The 27,134-nt window shown below is 57.0% G+C and overlaps 1 protein-coding gene across 3 annotated transcripts; it reads right to left on the minus strand.

Moving 5' to 3' along the window:
• Positions 1–478: 478 nt before the first annotated feature.
• Positions 479–12,302, minus strand: BCAT2 (branched chain amino acid transaminase 2). 3 transcript variants are annotated; one of them, XM_008154390.3, is made up of 11 exons: positions 12,217–12,302; positions 8,385–8,459; positions 7,862–8,065; positions 4,657–4,767; positions 4,451–4,570; positions 4,159–4,322; positions 2,337–2,479; positions 2,094–2,179; positions 1,758–1,898; positions 1,613–1,687; positions 479–877 (listed from the first exon to the last, which is right to left on the minus strand). In XM_008154390.3, exons 1-11 carry the CDS (start codon positions 12,238–12,240, stop codon positions 839–841), a joined length of 1,182 nt encoding a protein of 393 aa, XP_008152612.1. In that variant the 5' UTR covers positions 12,241–12,302; the 3' UTR covers positions 479–838. The 3 variants fall into 3 exon arrangements, with proteins under 3 accessions (XP_008152612.1, XP_054566653.1, XP_054566655.1); XM_054710678.1 differs by having other exon boundaries at positions 2,130–2,179; positions 12,217–12,293; XM_054710680.1 differs by lacking the exon at positions 12,217–12,302 and adding an exon at positions 11,648–11,666.
• Between the last annotated feature and the right edge of the window lie 14,832 nt (positions 12,303–27,134).

The raw sequence follows: 27,134 nt of genomic DNA on the forward strand, positions 1-27,134 counted from the left end.
AAATGACAAGGCAAACTCAGTTGTCAAAAATAAGAGCGATTTTACAGCACTTTCCAGGTAAATCATTTAACCCTGCTTGGCCTTGATGGATGGGCCCTGTTACCCTTATTTTAAAAAATGAGAAAACGGAGGCTCAGAGAGGTGAACTCACTTCCCCAAGGTCAGTGACTAGGGAATTCTTTTTATAAGAGTTGATCTCTAACTAGGCAATGTAAGAGGGTTTCTGAAATGGGAATACGCACACCCCCAAATTCTCTTCTTCACCCTAAGTGTGGCCCAGTGACTGCATGCACAGCGGGACTGTCCCCACGATGGGGGGTGGGGTGGGTGGGGAGAAGCTAAGTTCAGTTTGTGATGAAGGAAGAATTTCCCACGTCAGAGAAACCGCCAGGGCATTGGGGGCTCGGATGGAAAATGAATCCTGGTTAAGACCCTGGAGTCCCTGAGTGATGACATCACTTGGAGATGACAGCCGAAGTCTTGTATTTGGCATTTTATTTCAAAATTCCAGCAAGAAGAAGAAATCAACGGCAGCACTAGGGAGGTCCGCTCTGAGAACGGAGAGGTGCGGGGTCTCCTTGACCCTCAGCACAGAGCAGCGGGGAACCCATCCCCAGGCCTGAGAGGCGGAGCTGGGGCCGAGCCGCCCGGGCCCGGCCCTTATGGCTTTGGGAGTGTAGCGACCACGAGGGGGCGCCCGAGACCCAGGCGTCCCGGCCCCCGGCCTTTCGTTTCATATTGCACTTCAGGTTGAGTCATTGGTGGGGAGGCGAGGATCCGGCAGGGGCTGGATGCGACGCGCCGGTGGATCCGAGGGGCGGACGGGCAGTCTGCAGCGTCACACCTGGAGCGCCCACTCGTGGGCCTTGGCTCCGTACTGCGGGCAACAGAGGCAGAGCGTGAGGGAAGCCACACTGGGCTCCCGCGGGCTGGGGCGTCCCCGGCAGCTCCTAGGAAATGCCACCGAGTACGGGGAGGGGGGGCAATCATTGCAAAGGTGGCGCAGAGGCTCAAGGGAGATGTAGTTCTGCAGAGGAGTTATTGCAAGGCCCTGAGGGCTGGCGGGGGTGGGGGGGGGAGGAGGGGGGAGGCCCGGACAGTCCGGAGAAGTGCAGCTCTAGGTCCCCCTGCACCGTTCACAGCTCACGGGCCAGGTAGCTCTGGGAGGGCCGCGTGCCAGCCTGCGCCCCGAGGTTCGCAGGAAAGATACAGTGGCCCCGCGAATGGACACGCTTCCAGGGGTTATGAGAGGAAGCCAGCCGTCCTGGCCAGCGCGGGCCCAGAGGCTTGTGGGAGAGACTTCTCCGGCCACAGGGACAGCCCAGGGCTCCAGGGGCATCCGCGGGGAGTGGACTTCCGTGGCTCCAGGTCCCAGAGCTCGTGGGAAGGACACCCGGGGCCGCAGAGGCTCAGGGAGAGGGTCACCGAGCCCCAGGAGGTGTCCTAGGCCCCAGGCTGCAGGGCCCCAGGCCAGTGGGAGGGCCCAGGTCACCTCCTGGGACCACTGGGGGGGGGGGGGCGGTGCGGCCGGGGGCTGGGGGGGGGATGGGCTCCCGGGCGGGAACCTCTCGGGGAACCGGCCACCGGCCGCCTCCCAGCCAGCGCGCCTCACCTGGATGGCCGTCAGCTCCTTCTGGAAGCGGAGGATCAGCTCGGGCCCGTGGTCCATGGTGGGAATGTGCAGGTTCTGGGGAGAGCGCGCCGTGAGGACGCGGCCCCTCCCCGCGGCTCTCCCGCCGCCGGGGCAGCCTCCTCACCTGGCCTTGGTACAGGACTCGATGCACGGGGCACACCTGGCAGGCGGTGCCCGAGCCAAAGACTTCCCGGACGCGCCCCTCCTCCAGGGCGCGCAGGACCTCCTTCATGGTGATCGTCCGCTCCACCACGCGGAACTCGCCCTGGGGGCCGGGGCGGCACCGTGAGCTTGTGGGCTCCGCAAGGCCTGCCGCTCCCGCCCGAAGGACGGTGGGATAGACAGAGACCCAAGCGGGGAGACGGACACCAGAGGGCCAGAGGAGGGGGACAGAGACAGGCCGGTGCGCCCCCGCCCCCTCCCCCCATCCCCATGCCCCCTCCCCCCGGCCCCGCCTCACCCAGGAGCGGGCCAGGTCCAGCAGGCTCTGTCTCACCACTCCGGGCAGGATGACCCCCTCCAGCGGCGGGGTCACCAGTTCCAGCACTGGGTCAGGGGCGAGGATGGGGTGTCACCTCACACCCCTCCTTCCTCTCAGGAGCCACCCACCCCCACCCCCCCCACCCCCACCCCAGAGACCCGCCCTCTGCTAGGACTGCGCCACCCGCTTCCAGCAGGGCCGCGGGGAGGCGGGAGGGCTCACCCCCGTCCTCGTGGGTCCAGTAGATGAAGATGTTCATGGTGCCCACCTCGGTGAGCTGGTGGTCGGGCCCGTACAGCCAGAGGACCTGCTCGCAGCCCTTCTTTTTCGCCTCCTGCTGCACAAACACTGTGGGCCCGTAATTCCTGTGGGGGACAGCGTGGTCGCGGGGGGCAAGGGAACCCCAGCATGGCCCTCGGTGGGTCTTCCCACACCAGGACCCACCCTGCTCCTCCCCAAGTCACAGCCCCCCACCCGCCGACTCCCAGGACCCAGGACGGTTGCTTGAGGTTAAGGCTCTAAGCAGTCCGTCCTCCCATCTGCAGGTCACGAGTGCATCCCCGTTTCCTTTTTGTTTTTTCGCTTTTTAAAAAACACCTTTTTATTGATTTCGGAGAGGAAGTCAGGGGGAGAGAGAGATAGAAACATCCGTGATGAGAGAGAATCATTGACCGGGCTGCCTCCTGCACGCCCCTGACGCAGGGTCAAGCCCACAACCCGGGCTTGTGCCCTGACGGGGAATTGGACCGTGACCGCCTGGTTCACAGGTCGATGCTCAACCACCGAGCCTCGCCGGCCGGGCCCTGTTTGCTTTTCTGGGATCGCCTTCCTCATCCAGCTCCCCAGTGATTTCAAAACCCCGCGAATGGACACGGGGTGATGGCACCTGCTCTGGGGGGCGTCTCTGAACCTCCAGGCCGGTTACAGGCCTTCTCCGCACTCCCCCAGCAAATCCGGCCCCCGTGATCTCCCATGTCCCTTTGTTCTAACACCGTCTCTCGCCCAAAGCCCACCTCACCCACCACCGCTCACAAGCTCCCCATGGCTCCCCATCGTGGGGACAAGATCACATGCCCGGGTTGTGGGTTTGGTCCCGAGGGGGGGGCAGGCGGGTGCAGGAGGCAGCTGATCAGTGTTGATGTTTCTCTCTCTCTCTCCCTCTTCCTTCTTCTCTCTCTAAAATCAGTAAAAACATATTTTGAAAAAGAAAAAAAGACCACAGCCCCTCGGTCTGGTGGCCGGCCGGGCCTGCTCTGCACCAGAATTATTTCCTCCCGGACAACTCCCAGGACCGCCCTCCTCCCCGCCCCGGGCGCTGGTCCCGGATGGGCAGCCCTTCACCATGGGCAGCCCTGCACCCCGGACCCTCTCCTTCCCACCCCCGGACTCACTGAGGGTCCCCACCTCCTCTGTGCAGACTGACAATGCCCCTCGCACCCCACCAGAGCTCCCGCAGCCTCCCGAGGCACAGGGCCTGGCCCCGCCCACCTCAGAAGGTGTGTCTGGAAGGACCTGAGCGAACCCCCAGCTGCGGCCACACGCCGGTCCCCCATCCTCTGCCTCCATCACCCCCAGGAGGCCCTGCCTGCCGTCCCAGCCAAGGCCCTGGTGACGGTCGGACACAGGAAGTCCCCACGCAGGTGATGGGCGCTGGGGAGCTGGGTGGGGGAAGGGGGGCGAGCCTGGGTGCTCAGGGGAGGTTGCTGGGGTGAGACCAATGAACTAAGTGTAAACTTTATTGCCGGGGGCTCCCCAAGGGCCAATCCTGGTTTCCTCACTGACCTCCCCCTCCCCGCCCCCCCCCACACACCGCCCTCACCACCATGGTGCCAATGACGTCACATCCCCATTTATGGGCAGAGCTGTCCCCAACCATGTGAAGCAGGACGGGGAGGGCAATGGACACCCAAGGACACCCCCAAAGCAGGGGCGCTACACCCTGAGACTGACTCCCAGTGGACCAGAGGCACAGGAGCGGGGCGCGGGGGAGGGAGAAGGGGGAGCGGCATGGGGGGGGGGGGGGGGGAGGGGCGGGACTACTTACCCGCCCAGCTTGCAGTCCCCGACCCCACCCACCCAGGCGCGGATGAATCCTGGGTCGGCCAGGAGGGACACCGGGCTCAGGGCGTCTCCCGGGAAGTAAGAGCCCACGGGGCAGAGGATGACGTACAGGAGGGCTCGGGTGGCGCTGGAGACACCCAGCGAGGGCTGCGAAGGGCGGAAGGGGCATCAGGACCCCGGGAGTCAGGCCTGCAGCCCCTGCCCTGACCCGGGGGTCCGGGTCCCTAGCCCCCCAAACCCCCACCCCCACCCCCAGCCCCGAGCGCCGGGCCCACCTCGTTCCCCAGGAGCACGGGCCGGATGTAGAGGCTGGCGCCGGCGCTGTCGGGGACCCAGTCCTTGTCCACGTCCACCAGCCGGCGGATGCACTCCAGCAGCTCGGCCTTGTCGAAACTCTGCGCGGGAGTCGCACGAGTCAGGGCCCGCGAGGCCCTCCTGCCCCCGCGCCCTCCTCGCCCGCCCGCCGGGCGCCCGGCCTCACCGGCAGGCAGAGGCGCAGGGCCGAGCGCAGCATGCGGTCCATGTTGAGCCAGGGCCGGAAGAGGCGCACCTGCCGGTCGCCGCCCTTGAACGCCTTCATGCCCTCAAAGAGCTGCGGGAAGAGGTGGGCGCGGCTCAGAGACCCCCTCCGGCGTCAGGGAGAGGCAGAGAGAGACAAATGCACCGGCGAACGGGGGCAGAGACAGAGCTGGGGCGAGACCAGCCGCTGAGCACACGGAGGAGGCGGCGAGGGAGACCCAGCGACACTGGAGGAAGCAGAGAGAGAGCCCAGAGACAGAGGTGCGGAGGCCCGGAGCGAGGGGTGCAGAGGTGGCGCTGCCGTGTTGCTGGTAGATCTGGTGATCGTGTGGGAGTTGGGTTTTTGAAGAGCCCTTGCGCAGCCCTGGCCGTCCCCACCTGCCAAGGTTGCAGGTTCGATCCCTGCTGGGGGCACATACAAGAATCAACCAATGGAGGCATAAATGAGTAGAACAACCAGGCAACGTTTCTCTCTCTCTCAAATCAGCTTTTTAAAAATGTAGAAAAGAGTCTTTGTGTCTTAGAGGAACAGTGAAATAGCTACAGATGAAATAATACAATGTCCAGGTTTCACTTTAAAATCCCACAGAAAGGGGGAGGGCAGATGAAACAAGACGGTGACCAGCCATGCTGACTGGTGAAGGGCGGTGATGGCGGGAGGGGGTGGGAGGGCAGGTCCTATCGCTCTACTTTTACATTTGAAGTTTCCCATAATAAAAACACTTTTTTAAAAAAAAATTAAAAAACAAAAAACACGTTGGCCTGGCCAGGTGGCTCAGTTCATTCAAGCATCGTCCTAGTCACCAAAAAAATTGTGGGCTTGATCCCCAGTCAGGACACCTACCAGAATCAAGAATCAACCAATGAATGCATGAATAACTGGAACAACAAATCGGTGTTTCTCTCTCTCTCTCAATTCAATAAATACATTTTAAAGAAGGCAGGATGCCCAACAGTGAGTATGACGTCTGCTACCTTTTGTGTGAAAAGAATGGGAACAAGTACACACATCGGTGTTGCTACCCAGAAAGCAGACAGAGCTCGGGGCGGACTGGGGACAGGTGTGGGGGCCGCTGCGGGAGGGCAGCTGGGGGGCTGGGGGCTGGCGAGGTATGTTCCCTCTTTTTTTTTATTTTTATTGATTTTAGAGAGGAAGAGAGAGGGAGAGAGAGATAGAAACAGCAGTGATGAGAGAGAACCATTGATTGGCTGCCTCCTGCAAGCCCCCTACTGGGGATCGAGCCCGCAACCCGGGCATGCGCCCTTGGCTGGAATCGAACCTGGGACCCTTCAGTCCGCAGGCCGACGCTCTATCCATTGAGCCAAACCAGCTAGGGCTGTTCCCTCTTTCACACTTAGAATTCTGAACTGTGTGAAAATATGGCCATTTTTTAAAAACACATTTTAATTTAAAAACACTCCAAATAAAATTTTAAAACTTTAAATAAGGGGGGGGGCGGTAAGGACTGAAAGCAGATATTTTATGTATTATTCTGGGTATTATTACAACTGCCATAATAATAAAACAACAATACAAGTGGTCCATTTGTTCTTCCACACATGCCCAGCGTGAAAATGACGGGAAAGGGGTTTTCCCACGCCCTCGGCTCCTCATGAGCTTTAAACGAGAGGGATCACAGAAAGCCTATGTTTTGGTCCTGGCCGGTGTGGCTCAGTGGGATGGGCATCATGCCGTGCAATGAAAGGTTGCTGGTTCTATTGCCGGTCAGGGCACATGCCCGGGTTTCAGGCTCGATCCCTGGTAGGGGGCATGCGGAAGGCAGCCCATGGATGTTTCACTCTCACATCAATGTTTTTCTCTCTCTCCCTCTCTCTCTAAAAATCAATTAAAAATCTTTAAAAAACACACAAAAGCATATGTTTTGTATGCCAGGGCCTCCAAACCCTCTCATCTGCACTCCCTCAACTGCAGGAGTGCGTGCTGGGTCCCCGGCCGGAAGGCAGAGGTAAATAAATGGTGGTTTCCAGAAAGCACCTCCTTGTGGCCAAAATCCCCACTGTCCATCCTTAGCTTCTAACTGCCACCCACGGCGTGTCTCCTCTGCACAGAGTTGGCTGGTTCTCGTCAAATGTCCAGAGGGGAGGGGATCCACGGACCTCCTGGTCACCCAGCCAAACCTCTGGGCACCATCCTCGCCCTCCCCTCTTCCCTCGCCCAGCCTGCCAATCCCTCAGGTCCCCGATGTCTTTGCCCCGTGGCTTCCTGTCCAGCTCCCTGCTCCAGCCCCAGCGCGGGCCTCCCCACCTGCCTATTGACTCCCACCTGGACCTCTGCCCCAGCCTGGCCTCCTGGCCTCCAGTCTCCCGCTCCACCTCACCCTCCACATGCCCTGAGAGGGGTCTCCCGGTACCCAGCGCCGGCCCTGCTCCGCGCCTGCTCAGAGCCTCCATGGCTCCCAGCGCCCCGGCCAGGTCCCAGCCACTCAGCTTCTCTGTGGCCCTGATGGCATCCTCCGCCTCTGCCACCGCACTCCAGGCCCAGTCCCCCCAAAAGTGCTGGGCTCTTCGCTCCAGCCTCTGTACTGGCTGCCCCTCTCCCTCTAGTACCCTACCTTCTCTCTTTGCCTAGATGGACCCCACTTTCTTTCAAGTTGGAGGTAGAATTGGGTCCCTCCTCTGGCTTCCCACAGTGCCTTGGCCGCCTCCATCAGGGCTCAGGTCACACTAGCTTGTAACCAAATCATGGGGCTTTCTTTTTTTTTTAGTCCTCACTCGAGGATAATTTTCCATTGATTTTTTTAGCAAGAGTGGAAGGGAGGGGGAGAGACACAGAGAGAGAAACATCAATGTGAGAGAGACACATTGATTGGTTGTTTCCCACCTGCACCCCGACTGGGGCTGAGGATCGAGCCTGCAACCGAGGTCTGTGCCCTTGACCGCAATCGAACCCACCGATGCCGTATCCACTGAGCCAAACTGGCCAGGGCAAATGGTGGGGTTTTCAAGTGAAGGAACTGGATCTGCTCATCTCGGGGACCTCAGCGTCAGCCAGCACAGGGCCTGGAACATGGGGAGCCTCAGCGAACAGATGAAGAAGACACGGAAAGAGGATACAAGAAGCAGACCCAGGGAGGTGGACCCGGCAACAGACACAGCGAGAGGGAAGAGGTGAGAGAGAGGGGGACGGAGGTCGGCTGCCATGCCACCTGCAGCGAGTAGTGGAGAGCGGAGCAGGCCGGGTGCAGCGTGAGGTTCTGGAAGGGCTGGATTCTGGGGTGGCTCCAGCCCGCCTTCTCGGTCCATTCCACCATCAGCATGTGGTCGGTGAATGTCTTCCCGAACACCAGGGTCTCGTTGGGGTCAGGCTTCTTGCGAGGCTTCTGTGTCATTTCCAGCTGCAGGTCTGCAGCCTGGGAAAAGAAAGGGGACCTGGGTATCCTGGAATCTGCCACAACCTTCAAACTGGGGGGGAAAACTACAACTCCCATGAATCCCTGGGGCTAAGACCCAGACAGAAGAGGGTCCTGTGGCTCCAGAGGCTTCTGGGACGTGCAGTTTCAACTCTTTCCCACAGCCTGGTGGCAGGCAGTCAGGCTAGCCCATTGCTGCCCACCTTGACCTTTGAACCCTGGACCTTTTGGAGATTCCCAAATCCCACCTTCAGCCCCCTGCTTCCTCAGACCCAGCAGTTCAGGCCCCAGCCCTCTTCCCTGGGATCCTTCCTTTTACCTTGAAGCTGGATGAGGCATATCTTCTGGGGCCACACAGAAGCCAAGGGACAGGGAGAAGTTTTCGGGCCCAAATCTGGGGATGGGGACAGAGGAAAGGTGGTGAGGCAGGGGAGAGGGAGGGCAGTCCTTTGCTGCCTCCTTCATGTGGGAGGCCCCCCGATCTGTTTTTTCCAGGCCAGGGCCCTTTGAGGGGCCATGTGGCCTGGCCAAGTCTTCCTCTGTCCTGACCAGAGGTGGCAGGAGGGGCTCCTGAAGGAGGCCAAGCCCCTCCCTGCCCCTACGAGGGCCACCCCCAGAAAGAGCTGACTCAGCTCCCATTCCCTCCTCCATGCTGGGCAAAGTCAAACACAGGCACCTCCCACCCCAGGGAACTTTGGCCCCAGCCCCGAGACCAGTTCAGACAGAAGACGACAAGGGAAAGTACACAGGTAAGTGAGGGCCTCGCCGGGGGACTCAAATCCCGATAAGAGTGGGGGACCTAAGGGCATGCTCCCCCAGAACCCAGGGTCTATACCCCCACCTCCCTCCTCCCTCAGACCCCGGAGTCCAGGCCTCCAGCTTCCTCCTCCCTCAGACTCAGGGGTCCAGGCTCTGGCTCCCTCTTCCTTCAGATCCAGGGCCAGGCCCCCAGCCCCTCCTCCCTCAGACTCAGGGGTCCAGGCCCCCCAGTCCCTCCTCCCTCAGACCCAGGAGTCCAGGCCCCCGGCTCCCTCTTCCTTCAGATCCAGGGCCAGGCCCCCAGCCCCAGGCCCTCATACCCTCCTCCTTTGGACCCAGGAGTCCAGGCCCCAGCTTCCTCCTCCCTCAGACTCAGGGGTCCAGGCCCCCTAGTCCCTCCTCCCTCAGACCCAGGAGTCCAGGCCCCCGGCTCCCTCTTCCTTCAGATCTAGGGCCAGGCCCCCAGCCCCAGGCCCTCATATCCTCCTCCTTTGGACCCAAGAGTCCAGGCCCCCAGCTTCCTCCTCCCTCAGACTCAGAGGTCCAGGCCCCCCAGTCCCTCCTCCCTCAGACCCAGGAGTCCAGGCCCCCAGTTTCCTCCTCCCTCAGACCCAGGAGTCCTAGTCCACATTCGTTCAGGGTATTAGATCCACTGAATTCAGCTGACTTGAAGCCCCCAGCCCCACGCTTGCTTTGGACACCAGGGATTCCAATTCCCTTCAGATCCCAGCGCTGAGGGGTAGCCATGCGGACCTGGAGGCCGGCCACCCCAGTCAGCCATGGACGCTGCCCAGATGGACACTTCCCAGGTCTGGCTGTGCACAGCAGGGTGGCCTCTGCCCAGCGTCTTTGGGCCTCACAGTGCCTCTTTCTCCAGCCCAGGGGGAAGGCAGCTGGGTCATGAGGCTGGGGGAGACGACAACCTCGCCTGCGCCTGCTCCTGGGAGCCGGGGGAGCGGACACCAAGCAGTGAGAACGGATGGGAATGGCAGCCGTGACTGGTCCGCAGGTGAGTCATGGGCAGAGGGGGCCGTGGGGCTTCCATGACGGAAAGTCTGGGCCATGAAGTCTGAGGAGTAGCCCTGGATGGCATGGGGCACCGGCTTCTGGCAGGCTCAGGGTGTTGCTCCCACACATGGCCTCTAGGTGGCGATGTGCGGCCTGCATAAGCCTGTGGCCCTGCTTCCGTCCAGGAGGGAACAGGACACCCACAGTATGGAGTCTGAACACACAGGGCAGAGGCAGCCCTCAGAGGGGGCAGAGATGGGAAAGAACGGAAGAGATCAAGAGAGGGAAGCTCGAGGAGAAAGAGAGACAGAGGGGAACCAAAATGGAAAAGAATAAGAGAGTAAGAGTGCCCGGCCGGTGTGGCTCAGAGGTTAAGTGGCAACCTATGCACCAGGAGGTCAGGGTTCGATTCCCGCTCAGGGCACATGTCCCAGGGTCCCCAGTAGGGGGCGTGCAAGAGGCAGCTGATCAATGATTCTCACTGATGTTTCTATCTCCCTCTCCCTCCCCCTTCCTCTCTGAAATAATAAAAATATATTTTTCTTAAGGAGAGAGGGAAAAATAAAAAAATAATAAAATAAAGTAATTTAAAAATTAAGAAAAGAGAGGGAAGGGCAAGAATGAGAAAAAGAGACAGAGAAATAGAAAACACACGCTTGAAAGAACAGAAAACAAGACCAAGAGGTACCAAAACAGATTGGAGAGAGAGAGGCTGAGACAAGAGACAAGAGGGAGAAAAACTCAGGGAAAGTAGAGCCTGAGAAATCAGGAAAAAACACTGAGTGGAATACAGAGAGGCCGCGAGAGCGAGGACGAGGAAAAAGGAAATCCATGAAGCCCAGGCTTCAGCAACAGCACACAGTGAAAGGAAGACCGCAGAGACGAGGAAGGGCTGGGAGGAGAGAGTGATGCCACGACGGGGAGAGACGCCGTCTCCATGATGCTTAGAGACAGACATCTAGGAGAGAGAGAGATACAACGGGCAGGAAGACACACCCACAGGGCCCGGGAGGTGCGGGGCGCAGCGTCCAGAGTCCCTGTCACCCTGGGAGAAGCTGCCTCCCCCCTCCCAGGACATTCTCTCGGGGCTGAGAGGTGTCCCACCATCTGCCACGCCACGCCATAGGGATTGGGCCCAAAGGAGACTCTCGGGTGGTAGGTGGGCATTTGGGACAAAAAGTGTGAAAGTGTGGGGCTAATTAAGAAACGAGGAAGGTCGGGGGGGCAGTGTGCACAGGGCAGGGCTCTGTGACATCATATGCAGCCTCCGCCGAGTCTCATTACGGCCGGGTCTGTCCCCACCGCGATGCGGGGCTGCCTCCGCACACGGCCCAGCGGTGTCACCATCACAGCCCAGGGCTGTCTCTGTCCTAGTCTAGCACTGTCTTTCACACGCAGGTCTGCCCCCCCGCCCCAGCACACAGCAGGGAGTCCCCACAGTAGAGCACAGGACTCCCCCATCACGGGCCAGAACGGTCCCGACAGCCCAAGACTCTCCACAGCCCAAGAGCCCAGACTGTCCCTGTCAGTCCCACCACGATCCCCAGGGCGCCCCGGCCAGAGCCCAGGCCGGTCTCCATCAGCCACGGAGACTCCAAGGGAGTCCCAACCTGCCCTGCCTGCCGTCCATCCCGCTGGGCTCAGAGACCCAGGCCGAGTCCGGTGCCAAGTTCGCAGGAAGCACTTCTCCCAAGGTTATGCTGTAGCTGGCGGTGGAAATGACCTCCCCCCCTTCCTAGACTTGTAACTGTTTCCTTTCCCACTGAGAAACCTTGTCCTCCAAAAACCACAGGCTCTCCGAAGCTCTGCGCTAACCTCACAGCAGGAAGGGACGATCTCAGTCCTGCCCGGAGTAGCCTGTCACTCTGACCAGGCGCCGCTGCCTCGATTTCCAAACCAGGTGCGGAGCTCCGAGAAGGGGTTCCGGGGACACAACTGCCCACATCTCTCTTAACTTTTAGTTCCAACGAGAGAGGGGCTTGAATCCAATTCCCAGGCCAGAGCTGAGGATGAATTCCGCGCCTTCATCCTCCCCCCGCCCCTATAGATCCCGGGAGCCCCTCTCCCGCTACCCTCACCCGCTGACTAGTCCCTTCCCAATCCCCACCCAGCCCCGCGCCTCTCCCATTACAGTCCCCTCCTCCTCCCCAGACCCCGGTCCCGGTGTCCAGCCCACCAGTTATGTCCCCGCATCGCCCCTAAAGCTCCGCATTCCTTTCCAATGCGCCCCCCACCCCACCCCCCGCTCCTCCTCGGCGCCCCGCAGCGGCCCCGGGAGCCGGAGGGACGGCGCCCAGCGGGCGGGCTTGCAGGCGAGAGGTCCTCGGGGAAGCGCGCCTCCCGCGGGCTCCGCCAGCCCCCAGCGCGGCGCCCCCCGCACCCACCTGCCCCAGCGCGGCTGCCGCCATCGTCGTTGCGGCGGGTAACTGCGCCCGCCCCGCTGCGGACGTCGCGGCCCCGCCCGGTCCACGCCCCCTCCCACCCGGCTCCCTTCCCCGCGCGGCGCCCTCGCGGAGCCCGGCCCGCCGCAGCGCGCATGCGCCGGGGCGCGGGCGCGGGGCGTCGGTCCAAACCCCCCTCCTCCCCGCCCCCACCCGGGTCGGTTCCAGCCGCATCCAGGCTGCTCGCGGGCAAAAATGCATTTCGATCGCTTCGGCCACGGAGCGCGAGCGCGGAAAAGCTGCCCGAGGTAAGAGGGGAAAGGCCGGGACCCCCGCGGGTCTCCATCCCTAACTTAGAGCCGCCGGCGGTGCGTGTCACGTGAATGACAAGGGAAAAGGCCTCTGAAGAGGGCGGCGGGTAGGGACGGAGGGGTTGCAGTCCCAAGCCCTGTTTGCATATAGTTCTTCTTTCCAGCGAGAACATGTGTGTTCTTTGTAACTTTCTCAGAGGCAAAAACGCACACGGCTCACCATGCCTCCTCCCAGGCCCCTTCATCAGTGGGGCCGGAAGGTTTCCAATCCCCCAACTTATCAATGAGCCTCTAAGCACAGGTCCTAGGGCAGGATTTCCTGGTTACGCCCCTTCCTGAGACTCCCCAAGTTCAGGACCCAGAGGCGGAGGCAGCCAATCGCTCTTGCGTCACTGTGCCCGGGGTCAGAGCGCCCCAACTCCTGCATCCAGGTGACCGTGACCTCAAACTCCGGCCCTGAGCCGCTAAGCCTCCGTAATTCCACTCTGGGTCATCTTCCCCCCAAATTCTGGGCCCCAGCCCTAACAGCCACGGACCCAGGCAAATTCCGAGCGTTCCTCCCGCCCCGCCTGGGGCTGCAGGGGTGTGGCGCCCGCAAGACTGCTCGGGCCTGCCCCTGCCAATCGGAGCTCGCCGCACACCCCCCACACCCCCCGCGGCGGCCAATCCCCGGCGGCCCTGCAGCTCCACCCCCACCCCCACCTGGGGTGCAACCCCCGCCTGGGCCCCGCGCCCCACTGGGGCAGTCCGGGGTCAGCCCTCCTAAGCAGAGGGGCCACCACCCCCAGTTTCCTTCCCGCCCGTTTTCTCTTCTCCCAAACCAGGCGTCTCAACCCGCAGCCTCCTCTTCCCGCAGATCTTTCGGCGCCGGCCACCCTCCTGCTCCGCAGGCGGCGAGGCCAAAACCCCTTTCCCCGTACGGCCAGGAACAAAGAGGCGGCCTTTGGCTCACCTCCCGCATTATCTCTAATTAGAACTTAATTTCCTGTCCCCTGCGGACCTTTAACTGGGGCTCTGGTGAAACCAACCTGCAACTTCTCCCTGGAGCCCCCGGCGCCAGGCTCCTGCCGCAAGGCCTGCTGGGAGTTGCAGTCCCTTGGGTCCAGGCTGCTGGAGGCTGGGGTAGGGGGGCGCGGAGCGGGCGGGGGGGGGGGGGGGGGCGGGAGGCGGTGTGGCCGGACTCACAAAGGACGGAAAATAAATGTAACGATGCCCTCCTCCTTCTGGCTGCCAATTGCTTTTGTGGGAACCTGTGGGGTGGATTAGCGTCTGGAGTTGGGGGTGGCACCCCAGAGGCAGAGGGCAGCAACCAGAACTTGGGAGACTGAGTTTGGAGAGGGAGAGACCTAGTCAGGAAAGCCCGCGCGGAAATGTGGCAAATCAGGAAGGGAGGGCAGGGGCCTCCAGGGGGGTGCCTCCCCGGGGCCTTGCACCTGCACCCCAGCGCTGCACCCCCGGGTCAGCAGCACCTCGATGCCTGTGCAGAAGCGGCCTTCGGAGGCCAGGAACACGGCAGCAGCTCCCACCTCGGCCGCCAGGGGCTGGGGAGCGATGAGGGGGAAAGGAGGTCATGAGGAGCCCTCACCTGGCGCCCACGCACACCTGGGCCATGTGCCCTCTCAGACTGTGGCCTCCGGGTCAGGCGTGGAGGCGGCCAGCTCCTCCCACAGTGGGGTCCAGATGTTTCCTGGGGAGACACTGGGGAAGGGAGGAGAGAATCCGGTGGGTCTGCCGCAGACACTGCTTCTCGGATTCACTGCATCTTCCCAGCCTCCCCCTCCCGCCCCCCAGGCTCTCAGTCCACGGGAGCTGCTCACCAGCTGACTCTGATGCCACATTGACATCACCCAGGGCAAAGCCTTGGTCATGCTATTAGTGCCCCCGCAGAAGACAGGGCCCCGGGAAAGCTCAGTCCAGGGAATATGAGGCTCCTCCCATGCCCTCTCCTCCCAACCATGGGGGTCCAGCGGGGGCATCAGAGTGGGGAAGTCCCGCCCTCCCTGAAGGCCAAGTTGGCAAGCACCAGACTCTGTTTCTTGGGAGACGCCTAGTGCATAGCAACACGTCACAGGTTTTTCTTTGTGTGTGTTTTGAAGATATTTTCATGGATTTTTAGAGAAAGAGGGAGGGAGAGGGAGAGAGAAAGAAACATCAATATGAGAGTGAAACATCAATCGGCTGCCTCCTGCACACCCCCCTACTGGGGATCTAGCCAGAAACCCAGGCATTTGTCCTGACCGGGAATCGAACCGGCAACCTTTTGGTGTACAGGATGGCGCCCCCTGAGCCACACTGGCCGGGGGTCAGGGCCATCACAGGTTTTATGCCTCAGGTCTGAGCCCCTCTGGAGGGAAGGAAAAGCAGGGTACCCTGAGAGCCTCCCCTGGTGGCCACATAGAGAACTGCCTGGGACTGGCCGATTGCCCCCACCAGGCTGGAGATGTTGATGCCATTTCCCACCCCCCTCTTCCGCAGGTGAGGGAGGGTGAGCTGGGGAGATGGAGGCAGAGTAAGCCTCCCAAGGCCTTGGGTCTCCCCCAGCCTCCGGAAACACCTCAATGTTCCCGGGACAACGGCCGTCTCCCTGGCATGCTCACTAGTTGACCTGGGTGCCTCGGAGGGACAGCATCCCGACCTCCAGCGCACCTTATGTCCCTCCCCCGTCTCTCCCCCACCTCTCCGGGTCCCTGTATCCCTCTGGCTGGGTCTTGGTTTGTTATTCAAACTCCTGTCCGTCTCAAGACAGAAACATGCAACACAGCTGCACTGTTTGCAAAACTAGGAGGAAGCTCTTTTATCCATGGACAGTGAGTTTCAGGGAGAGCTCCGTGGTCAGAATGTGATTGGGAGGCCTTCTGAAATGCACCTCTGTCCTGCCAACTTCTCCCTGAAAACTCCCTGGCTACCTGGAGGTCCCTAAACTAACCCTCCCCGCTCTCTCTCCCTCCCTCTCCCCCTCTCCCTGCCTTCCTCTCTTTCACCAGCCATGACCTTGAAGAAACTCAACTTCTGTCCTTCCCCTTGTTTGCTTTGGGCAGCTGAACTGGCCAGGCAAGCCTGTTCCTGCACCCCCCCCCAGGGGTTCTCAGGGTGGAGATCCACACTGGCTCCCTCGAGGGGTCACCCACCAGCTCTTTCAGACCTCCTTTACTCTCAGAAACAGCCCCCACCGTGTTCCCAGTGCTGTGTCTTCATATGCCTCCCGAGTGTCCCAACCTCAGGGCCTTTGCACGTGCTGTTCCCTCTGCCGAGAATGCTTTTCCTCAGATAGCCACTCGACTCCCTCCTAAGTGAACAACCACCCTCGTGTGGCCGGGACCAAAGGGTTTCTGGGGACATGGGACCTTCAGCCCACAGTTTCAGTGCTAAAGTGGGACAGTCCTGGGCTAACCTACTCCCTCAGCAACTTCAAATCCTGTTCAAATGTCACCTTCTCAGTGAGGCCTTCCTTCCCGGGCCTGACCATCCTGTTTACTAAAACTGCAGCCTGCCTGCCCCTGGGTCCCCTGGGTCCTTTCCTCCGTGGCACGCATGCCCTCCTGACACGCCATCTATATTTTACTTACGGATTTGCTTATTCTCTGTCTCTCCCACCAGAATGCAAAGATCCACAAGGGGACGGCTGAGGGTCTTATCTTGTTTCATCCCCAGTACTAAGGTGTCTGGAACATAAGGTGCTCAATAAATACCTTTTGAATGAGTGAATTTATTTATTTATTTTAAAAAAATAGATTTTATTGATTTCAGAGAGGAAGGGAGAGGGAGAGAGAGAGAGAAACATCAATGATGAGAGAGAATCATTGACTGGCTGCCTCCTGTACGCCCCACACTGGGGATCGAGCCCACAACCCAGGCATGTGCCCTTGGCCGGAATTGAACCTGGGACCTTTCAGTCTGCAGGCCGACACGCTATCCACTGAGCCACACCAGCCAGGGCGTGAATGAGTTTATTGAGGATCTATTATGTGCGTGGCCCTGGCTTCAGCAGTTTATGCAGATTAGCTCATTTAGGAACAGAAGGGTGAGTGACATACACACAGGGTCACCTGACACCGGACAGACCTGGCATAAGAATTTCTAAAGGCGTAAGAATTTCTGACAGCTCTAAGATAAGAACCTCAGGATGCAGCATGCGTATGTGGGCCTTGGGGGGGGTGGAATTCTAATCCTCCAGCCTCTCCCCCAGGGGAACCCCCCACACACACACACACACATTCATCTTCTCCTCCCCCTCACTCATCAGCCTTGAAACCCTCTCTCAATCCGGGGCTCCCCCAGCCCCCACTCCTGGCCCTGCTCGGGCCATATTTCTCTCCTCCATCCAGCTACCTAACTCCCTCCCCACCACCCCGCTGCGAACGGGAGGCCTAGGAGGGCTGAGACACGGTTCATTTGTCGCCCTCTTCCCAGCACTGGGAACACAGCTGCCACCAAACACGATTGGTCCCACATTCCCTCCCCAACCCGCTCACACATTCCTTGGCCACGTCCTCCCAGCTCCCCCTCCCCCAAGGTCACCTAGTAACTACGTGAAGGACCTGCCGGGCTCATTGGCCTGACTCCCCTCTCTCCCTTCTACAGCCAACGGGCCGCTGGCTTTCCTGGATGCCCTGTAGCCTCGTTCTGGCCTGACTCCATTTCTTCTAATGTTGGGGGTCCTAGGTCCTTCTCCCTCTCCCAGCTCTGCCTGGGGAGTCCCTACTTTGTTGGTTTCTCACCAGCATCTCCGGAATCTCCCTCAGAGCCCCCACCCTTGGGCCTCTCCATCTCCGTGTCTCCAGTGCAGGGATCACCCCATTTTCTCCAAAAACTTGCCTCTCTTCTTGGTTCCCAGCCTCGGACATGGGGCCCACGCCCACCCCGCTTCTCAAGCCACAGACGGGGCCCTGGGATCTCCCTGAGCCTCCCTCTCCCTCAGTTCCTCCTCTGAGCCATCACTTTCTTTCTTTTTTTAATGTATTTTTTATTGATTTTTTTACAGAGAGGAAGGGAGACGAATAGAGAGTTAGAAACATTGATGAGAGAGAAACATCGACCAGCTGCCTCCTGCACACCCCCCACTGGGGATGTGCCCGCAACCAAGGTACATGCCCTTGACCAGGATCGAACCTGGGACCCTTCAGTGCGCAGGCCGACGCTCTATCCACTGAGCCAAACTGGTCAGGGCTGAGCCATCTCTTTCTTGCTCAAATCCCTTCCATGGCTCCCTATTGCTCTTGAGATAAAGACCAGACGCCTGCATGGCCCTCAAGGCCCCACGTGACCAGCCCCCTCACCCCCTTCCTCCCTCCACTCAGCCCCTCAACAGCACCAAATCCTCTCGCACGGCCAGGCCTTGGCACAGGTGCGGGGCCAGATATGGCGGGGATCTCCCTTTTCCGCGGCCAGCATGGAAAGAGAGATGAATGAACCGGTTCTAAGTGGAGGCGGCCAGGGATTGAGAAAATAAAATAGAAAGAAGACGCAGAGACAGATTTAAAAGCTGGGAGCTGGGTGGGACGCTGCCACTCTGATGGAGGGACAGGACCCTGAGCCCACGCAGCACGTATTTATATATCCCCAAATACCAGGAAGTATCACCAAAACTTAGGGTCAAAGGAGCTTATTTGCATTCTTGAGTAGGCCCTAGCATTCCTGGTGCTTGACTGGATTTACATATCTAGACCCACTCCCGACACCTGGACAAAGGTAAAAGCCAGTACTGAATAACACTTCCGCCTTCTTGGGGAACGTGTATCCGAGACGCGGCTCTGCCAGTCGCCTCGGACTCAGCTGACAACAATTTAAAGAATGTCCATGTGCCTTCCCAGGGGGCCCTCAACACACAGCTGTTCCCTCTGCCTGGAACACTCGCACCTGCACCTCCGTGCTGCGACATCCAGGACCCGCTGCACTCTTATTGGCCTGACTCTCCCTCCCTCCCCCGCTTTGGACCCCGGATCTGGGGCATCCCCTTCACCGCCCCTCTAGCTAATGCTGCCCATCATTTGCTTCCTCCAGGAAGCCCACCCTGACCTCCAGAACAAGCCGGTCTCCCTGTCACACATCTCCCAGAACCACCCTGTCTAGCACAAAACACCCCCCCCATAAGCTCCTGTCTGCATTGATTTCATAACGCCTGGCTGCCCCACGGCTATGAACGCCACAAGGGCAAAGACCGTGTGGTGAGCCCCCGGCACCTAGAATACTGCCTGACGCCCACCCAGGTCCATTTATCTATATCTATAAAAGCCTAAGTGACCGGCTGACCGGCTGACCGGATGGTAGCTATGATGCACAATGACCACTGGGGAGCAGACGCTCAGCGCAAAGGCATGGGAACATGGAACAGACTGATAAATCTCAGAGGGAAGGGGGGAGGGAGGAGGATGGGAAAAGAACCAAAGATCTTATATGCATACTAGAGGCCCGGTGCACAGATTCGTGCACCGGTGGGGTCCCTCGCCCTGGCCTGCGGGGATTGGGCCGAAACCGGCTCTCCGACATCCCCCAAGGGGTCCTGGTTTGCAAGAGGGCACAGGCCAGGCTGAGGGACGCCACTCGTGCACGAATCCATGCACCGGGCCTCTAGTTGATAAATAAATAGATGAATGAATGGATAGTTCTCTAAGAACCAACCCAGCTCTGAGAGTCTACAGGGGACACTCCTTTCCTCAAACACCTTCTGTGGATCCTTAGTGCCCACGAGATCTTGTTTCCTTGGACATAGAAAGATCCCTAATTCCTCCACTGTGTTCACTAGCCTAGGGAATCCCAAACTTTGCTTGTGTCAGAATCCACCAGGGAGGCCAATGATGCAGATTTAGGAGGTCTGGGCTCGGGCCCAAGCGTGAACATTTCAAGAGCTTCCAAGGGTTGTTATTGGTGATGGTGGTGGTGATAATGATATTGATGGTGATGAAGATTATGATGGTGACGATGGCCATGACGATGGTGAAGATAATGATGACAGTGATGAGAGTGATGAGGATGATGGTTATATCGATGTTAATGATAGTGAAGATGATAATAGGGATGGTGGGGATGATGCTGATGATGGCGATGATAATGGTGATAGTGATAATAATGGTGATGATGGTAAAGATGATGATAATAGGGATGGTGGTGATGATGCTGATGATGGTGACGATAATGGTGATAGTGATAACGGCAGCAACTCGCTCATTTTGACATATTTTCTTGCAACAGGCACAGTTTTATGTTTTATTTTTTTGTTAATAATTTTAAATGTTTTATTTATTTATTTTTTTATCTTTTTTGTTAATCCTCACCTGAGGATATTTTTTCATTTATTTTTAGGGAGAGTGAAAGGGAGAGGGAAAGAGAAACGTCCTCACACATCAATTGGTTGCCTCCTGAACGAGCCCTGTCAGGGCCCGGGCTGGGTAGGAGCCTGCAACCAAGGTACGTGCCCTGGACCGGAATCAAACCCAGGATTCTTTGGTCCGCAGGCCGATGCTCTATCCACTGAGCCAACCGGCTAGGGCCAGGCACAGATTTAGGTGCTGGGATAGAGGCGTGAACAAGAGACAGGAGTCTTCGAAGGACTTGTATGCATGCATATAAGCCAGTGATGGCGAACCTATGACACGCGTGTCAGCACTGACACGCGTAGCCATTTCTGATGACACGCGGCCGCTGAGGCGGCGCATGCCGAGGATGAAACATTTGCGGCTCCTGAGGATGAAACATTTGCGAAATAATGTTTTTTCCTCAAAGTGACACACTACCCGAGTTATGCTCAGTTTTTTGGCGAAGTTTGACACACCAAGCTCAAAAGGTTGCCCATCACTGATATAAGTACAACCAATGGACACAAGACACTGGGGGAGGGGGGGGATGAGGGCATGCGACAGACAGGGGGTAGGGGAGGCTGGGGGAAGGTCAATGGGGAAGAAAGGAGATATATGTACTACTACATGTAATACTTTAAACAATAAAATAAAATTTAAAAAATAAAAAATAAATAAAAAGAGAGACAGGAGTCTTGCCCTCCAGGAAACCAAATACAATGCGTGGACCTTGTCCGGAGCTTGGCGTGAACAAACCAACTGTAATAAGACATTTGGGAACAACGGGGTGAATTCAAACAGGGCGTGGGTATTCGGTAGTAGTAGTGGTAGTAAAAAATTACCATTAAATTTCTTAGAAGGCCTAATGGCAGTTTTTTATGTTTAAAAAAAGTCTTAATTTTCATTTTTAACATAAAGTTGAAAGTATTTTTAAATTAAAACCATTGGCTCTCCCTCACCCCTTGGGTGGGGATAACTGTGAGGTGCACATTTCTCTCTGACTCCCAGAGTTCCTTGGGACTAGCGCCCACGTGCCCCGGAGGTAATTTGCTCCGTGATGCCCTCCATCAGCTGCCTTGCCTGTCCACAACCACCCCCACCCCGAGGGCAGCACTTCCGGGGGTCGCCTTGATCCCCAACTACATCAGGTGTGGCCAAGGACCTGTGATGATAAGAATTCTAATAATCTGCCCAGCCAGCGTGACTCAGTGGTTGAGCATCGACCTATGAACCAGGAGGTCACGGTTCGATTCCCAGTCAGGGCACATGTGTGGGCTGTGGGCTCGATCCCCAGTGTGGGGCGTGCAGGAGGCAGTTGATCAATGATTCTCTTGCATCATTGATGTTTCTATCTCGCTCGCCCTCTCCCTTCCTCTCTGAAATCAATAAAAATGTATTTTTTTTTTAAAAAAGAATTCTAATAATCTGAATAGGAAGGTCTCCAGGTTAGCTAAGACCATGGGGTCAACATGAAGCTCCCTGATTGTTCTTGTGTTTAGGAAATGCACTCCCAGGTACTGAGGGATGAATGGACATCAGACCTGCAACTCACTCTCAAATAGAGAGACGGAAAAATCAAGCAAATGTGGTAAAATATAAACAATGGAGAGTCTGGATATATGGGAGTTCTCTGTACTATTCTGGCAATATATTATAACCCTTAAATTATTTCAAAATAAAAAAATAAACTTTGTAATCCACTGATAGTATTTATGAAATTCTTACTGATGAAATTATATGATGCGTGGGTAGACGGTTACAAGAGGCAATGGGTAGAACAAGTTTAACTTAGTGCTTATAATTGCTAAGCTGGAGATGGAGGTGGGGGTTCTCTTGTTCTTAGAGGACACTCGGGCGTTTCTGCCCCAGGGCCTTTGCACATTCTTTTCTTAGTCAGTGAAACACTCTGTGCCCTATTTCTCCACTTCCTTTCCTCCCACTCAAGGTCCAGCTATAATCTCACCTTTTCCCTTTTACTTCTCCCAGGTTTCCTTTGCCCAATAAGTATCTCAGAGATCTCAAACAGAGGCCCTAGCCAGTTTTGCTCAGTGGTTAGAGCGTCAGCCCACGAACTGAAGGGTCTCAGGTTCGATTCCAGTTAAAGGCACGTACCTCAATTGCAGGCTCGATCCCCAGCCCTGGTCAAGGCACATGCGGGAGGCAACCAATCGATGTGTCTCTCTCACATTGATGTTTCTCTCTCTCTGTCTCGCCCCTTCCCTTCGACTCTCTCCAAAAAAATCATTGGAAAAAATATCCTAGGGTGAAGGTTAACAAAACAAAACAAAACAACTGAGGGAGGTAGATTAGCCACAAGAAACAGAATGGGACAAGGTTCATGATAAACAGTAATAACTTGCAGACAGCAAGCTCTGTGCCAGGCATGTCCTACGGGCTTGATGGGTGTTTCATTGAATCTCATTCAATTCTCAGAACAGCCCTGTGAGTTAGGTACCATGATTAGCCCTATTTTACACATAATAAAGTTGAAACCCAGAGAGATGAACTTGCCCACTGTTGCCAGTAGGAAATGGCCGAGAACTTAGGCGGGCAGGCCCCGATCTAGACCCTTTACTCACAGGTAACAGTCAGGCAGCCAATCAGGGGACGCAGGGACTGGGTTACCAGAGCCAGGCCACACACTTAGCAGAGTGTCACCTGCCCCCATGGTCCGGTTTGTCAACTTTTCATGAGAAACCAGAAATCCAGTTGTTATCTAAAATCTAAAATCACTCTCTTTTTAAATAGTGGCAACTAAGGAGGGAATATATATATATATATATATATATATATATAGTCCGGTGCATGAATTCGTGCATGGGTGGGGTCCTGCCAGCCTGGCCAGGGGGAGGGGACATGGGCGGTTGGCTAGCCTGCCTGCTGGTCGAACTCATAGTCGAGGGCACAATTTGCATATTAGCCTTTTGTTATATAGGATATACACTGAGTGGCCAGATTATTATGCATTCAGAGATCATAATAATCTGGCCACTCAGTGTATATCTACACTAATAAAAGAGTAGGATGCAAATTGACTGTACCTTTGTGACGCCCACCAGCCAATCAGGAGTGTGTATGCAAATTAACCCAACAAAGATTGTGGGTTAATTTGCATACACAGGCACCAAGCAGCTGGGGGCGTTCTGCACTGCCCCAGCCCCTCCAGGCCTCTGGGCAGCATGGGAAGGCGGAAAGGCGGCTCTGGCCAGACCGAAGGCAGTGCCGGTAGCCAGGGGAAGGAAGGCCCGTTCTTGCACGAATCTTCATGCATCGGGCCTCTAGTATACACACACACACACACACACACACACACACATATAAAAACCTTTGCAGGCTGTGGTATATGTGTGTCTGGGGAGATGCCAGTCTTAGAAGGTGACAGAAACTGGGGACCGGACGCAAGGTTCCCCGATCGGGCGGGTACGGGATGACCCAGTTGGGGACATTCCACCTGGATCTCAGATAAAATCTTGAAGATAGCACCGGGGTTTCCCCAGCCAGTGACCCCTGGCCCACTCCCTGGGCCTCTCCCTGCTCTGTCTACACTCGATTTTCTGAGCTCCTCCAGCCTCAGGCCCAGAATGTCTCAGAATGTCTTCAGGCCTGGACCCTCAGCCCCAACCCATGATTCCCACTCCACACGTCCCCCACCCATCTGTTCCCCCCCACGGTCCTGGTAAACAACAACAACCATTTCTTTCTTTCTCGAGTTCACCCCCATAACTAGTCTATGAGGAAATCCTGACATTTCTGCCTTCAAAATGGACCCAGAACCGGGCCACTTCTCACCAAATACACTGACCACCAGCCTGGTCCGATCCAACATCACCTCCCACCTGGACCATCCCCCGAGGCCCCAGCTTCAGTCTTCACCCTGCCCCCCAATCTGTTCCCAAGGCTCAGTTGTTTGGAGCATCATCCCATACACCGAAGGGTTTTGGGTTCGATTGCCAATCGAGGCACATACTTAGATGTGGGCTGCATCCCCAATCAGAGTGCGTTCGGGAGACGACCGACCGATGTCTTTCTCTCACATCGATGTTTCTCTCTCTCTCTCTCTCTCTCTCTCTCTCTCTCTCTCTCTCTCTCTCCCTCTCTCTCTCTCTCTTTCAAAATCAATAAAAACATATTCTCGGGTGAGGATTTTTTAAAAATGTATATGTTGAAATCCTAACCTTTAAGTTGATAGTGCTTGGCCCTGGTGGGTTTGGCTCAGTGGATAGAGCATCAGCCTGCGGTCTGAAGAGTCCCAGGTTCGATTCCGGTCAGGGGCACATGCCCAGGTTGCAGTCTCAATCCCCAGTGGGGAGAGGGGGTGTGCAGGAGGCAGCCTATCAATGACTCTCTCTCATCATTGATGTTTCTATCTCTCTCCCTCTCCTTTCCTCTCTGAAAGCAATGAAAACATATATTTAAATTTTTTTCTTTTAAATAAATTGATGGTGTTTGGAGGTGAGAGCTTTGGAAGGTGATTTGGCCATGAGGGTGGAGCCTTCATGAGTGGGATTAGTGCCCTAGAAAAGAACCCCATCCTCCCCGGGGCTCCCGAAGCCCGCCCACCTGTGAGGACACAGCCAGAAGCTGGCCCTCCCCACGCACGGAATCTGCCGGCACCTTGCTCTTGGACTTGCCAGCTTCCAGAACTCTGAGAGAGAAATGCTTGCTCTGTGAGTCACCCAGCCTCTGGTATTTCTGTTTTAGCAGCGGGAACAGGCTAAGACGGCGCCTGTATGTGTACACATATAGAGATACATGGATATCTAACACAGATCGTCGTCTTAAATCCTAGAACCGACTCCTACTGGTAAACTCTATTTGGTTGATTTTGCAAATAAATAAATTGCCTGAGGCTGCCCCACCCACAGGCGCCAGCCCTGAGAGCCTGAGCCCTGGGCCGCGCCGCCCCCTCCTGTCTGTCCTCCGGGCATCGCTCGGCCTGAGACCTGAAACCAGGGCAAAGCATCCTCTTGCTCAACCTCCGTTGGGAACACACGCTACAGACAATGCCAAGTCTTGCCGCTCTGCGCATGTCCACGGAAACGAACAGCACAATGAGCGCTGCTGACTCTGGGGTTACAAGGACTTTTTAGTCCCTAGCCACTTTGGCTCAGTGGTTAGAGCGTCGGCCTGCGGACTGAAGGGTCCTGGGTTCAATTCCAGTCAAGGGCACATGCCTGGGCTGATCCCCAGTAGGGGGCGTGCATGCAGAAGGCAGCGGCAGACCAATGTTTCTCTCTCAACATTAATGTTTCTATCTCTCCCTTCCTCTCTGAAACCAATAAGAATAGTACATATACTACATTTTTTAAAAGCACTTTTTTTTTGGCAAGTGGCAATTCAAAAATGTGGAATCTGTGAATAATGAGCATTACCTCCCGGCCAGGTGGCTCAGTTGGTTGAGTGTCGTCCAATGCACCAAAAGGTTGTGGGTTCGATTCCCAGTCAGGGCACATACCTAGGTTACGGGTTTGGTCTCTAGGCGGGGCACATAAGGGAGACTGATGTTTCTCTTGAGCATCAATGTTTCTTTCTCTCTCTCTCTCCCCCTTCCTCTGTCTCTAAAATAAGTAAAAAAAATATCCTCGGGTGAGGATTAAAATAATAATAATAATGAGGATCACCTGTACCTGTCTCCTTGTCTATTTCCTTCTATTTTCTTACTCTAGAATGTAATCTAGAATTACATTGAGGACTGGAATGTTTTGTCTACTGTTTTATGAAATATTTTTATTTGCCTGGCCAGTGTGGCTCAGTGGTTGGGCATGGACCTATGAACCTGGAGCTCACGATTCGATTCCCAGTCAGGGCACATTCCCGGTCAGGGCACATGCAGGCTCAATCCCCAATATGGGGCGTGCAGGAGGCAGCCAATCAATGATTCTCTCATCACTGATGTTTCTATCTCCCTCTCCTTTCCTCTCTGAAATCAATAAAAACATATATTTAAAAAACATTTTGATTAAGGTTTTTAGAGGGAGAGGCAAGGAGAGGGAGAAAGAGTGAAACATCCGTGCGCCCTGACCAGGGATGGACCCAGCAACTTGGCGGTGCCCAGGACGATGCCCAACCAACAGCCACGCCAGCCAGGGCTGTCCTGTCTGCTTTGGTCCCTGCCGAGTCTCTAGTTCCTAGGACAGAGCTTGGGACATAGCAGGTGCTCAGTAAAACATCTCAATATCTGTCGAATATACAAAGGATGCAGAGAGAAAGAAGGAACTAGTACCCACCGTCTGTTTAATTCCCCCAACAACCTAAGAAGGAAAACGCAGTCCGGAGGGGGTTGAGGCCTCCCTGTGTGACCTCGGTGCACACAGTCCACCTCTCTGAGCCTCGGTTTCCCAGCAGGAGGCCTTCTTATCAAGGGCAGTCATGAAACTGATGGCAATTTCCTCCGAAGCCACCACACTGAGCCCTGTAAGCCACAGACCCTGAGACGTCTCCCCAGCCTCCAGCAACCAGAGGCCACAGCCCCACCTGACGGAGAGAGTTCTGGCAATTGCGAGGCTGAACAGCCCGCCTTGTCCAGTGCTCACAGCCCTACAGGGAGGACCGCCATCATTCTCCCCGTCTCAGGAAGGCAGAAGCCGAGCTATGGGGAGGGAAGGGGAGGGCACACAGGGGGACGGGCCAGGGCCAGGTGGAAGCCAGGGGTGGGGATCGCACAGCTGTCCTGTCCCGCCCACGTGGACAGAGAGGAGGGCGGGGGAATCAGGGGCAGGGAAAAGGGGAAACGGAGGCTCGGGAGGACGGGGTGGGCAGCCAGGAAGTGGGTTGACACCGGTGGAGAATGGCTCTCCGGCCTCACAACCCAGAGCAGCCAGCCTTGTCGATCACACGATCCAGGCGGTCAAAACGGCGGACGGTCTCAGACATGAGGGTCTGAGGAGGAAGATGTCTTGTGAGTGAGGAGTGGCAGCTGGGGCTCCCAAAAGCAAGGCAGGAAGCAGGGAGCCGGAGCCACGGCTGAGGGGACAGGCGCTAGGGAAGTGGGGGGACTCCCCGAATCACCAGGCAAGGCAGGAGGAGACAGGAAGCCAGGGGGCCCCCAGCCCAGAGGTCACACTGCCCTCATTCCTCCAGAGCCGCGGGTCCGGGGACAGAGACCCAGGGGGCAGGTATCAGAGATACTGACTGACGGAAAGGGACAGAACCCTGAGGCAGACGTGGCAAACTCCTACAGAAAAGGCCACTCGCCGGCCCGCCCAGCGTGGCTCCGTGGTTGAGCATCGACCTATGAACCAGGAGGTCACGGTTCGATTCTGGTCAGGGGCACATGCCCAGGTTGTGGGCTTGATCCCCAGTGTGGGGCATGCAGGAG

This window comes from Eptesicus fuscus, chromosome 21 (assembly GCF_027574615.1).
Source record: "Eptesicus fuscus isolate TK198812 chromosome 21, DD_ASM_mEF_20220401, whole genome shotgun sequence".
NCBI classification, from domain to species: Eukaryota; Metazoa; Chordata; class Mammalia; order Chiroptera; family Vespertilionidae; genus Eptesicus; species Eptesicus fuscus.

What these genes read in the sequence shown, in the direction of transcription:
- BCAT2 (XM_008154390.3), bottom strand. Translation starts at nt 12,240, where the DNA reads ATGGCGGCAGCCGCGCTGGGGCAG. An exon ending in CTGGACCCACGAGGACGGGG is followed by an intron (nt 2,180 to 2,336) that starts GTGAGCCCTCCC and finishes CCCCTGACCCAG; the next exon opens with TGCTGGAACTGGTGACCCCG. An exon ending in TGGACCTGGCCCGCTCCTGG is followed by an intron (nt 1,899 to 2,093) that starts GTGAGGCGGGGC and finishes CCCGGCCCCCAG; the next exon opens with GGCGAGTTCCGCGTGGTGGA.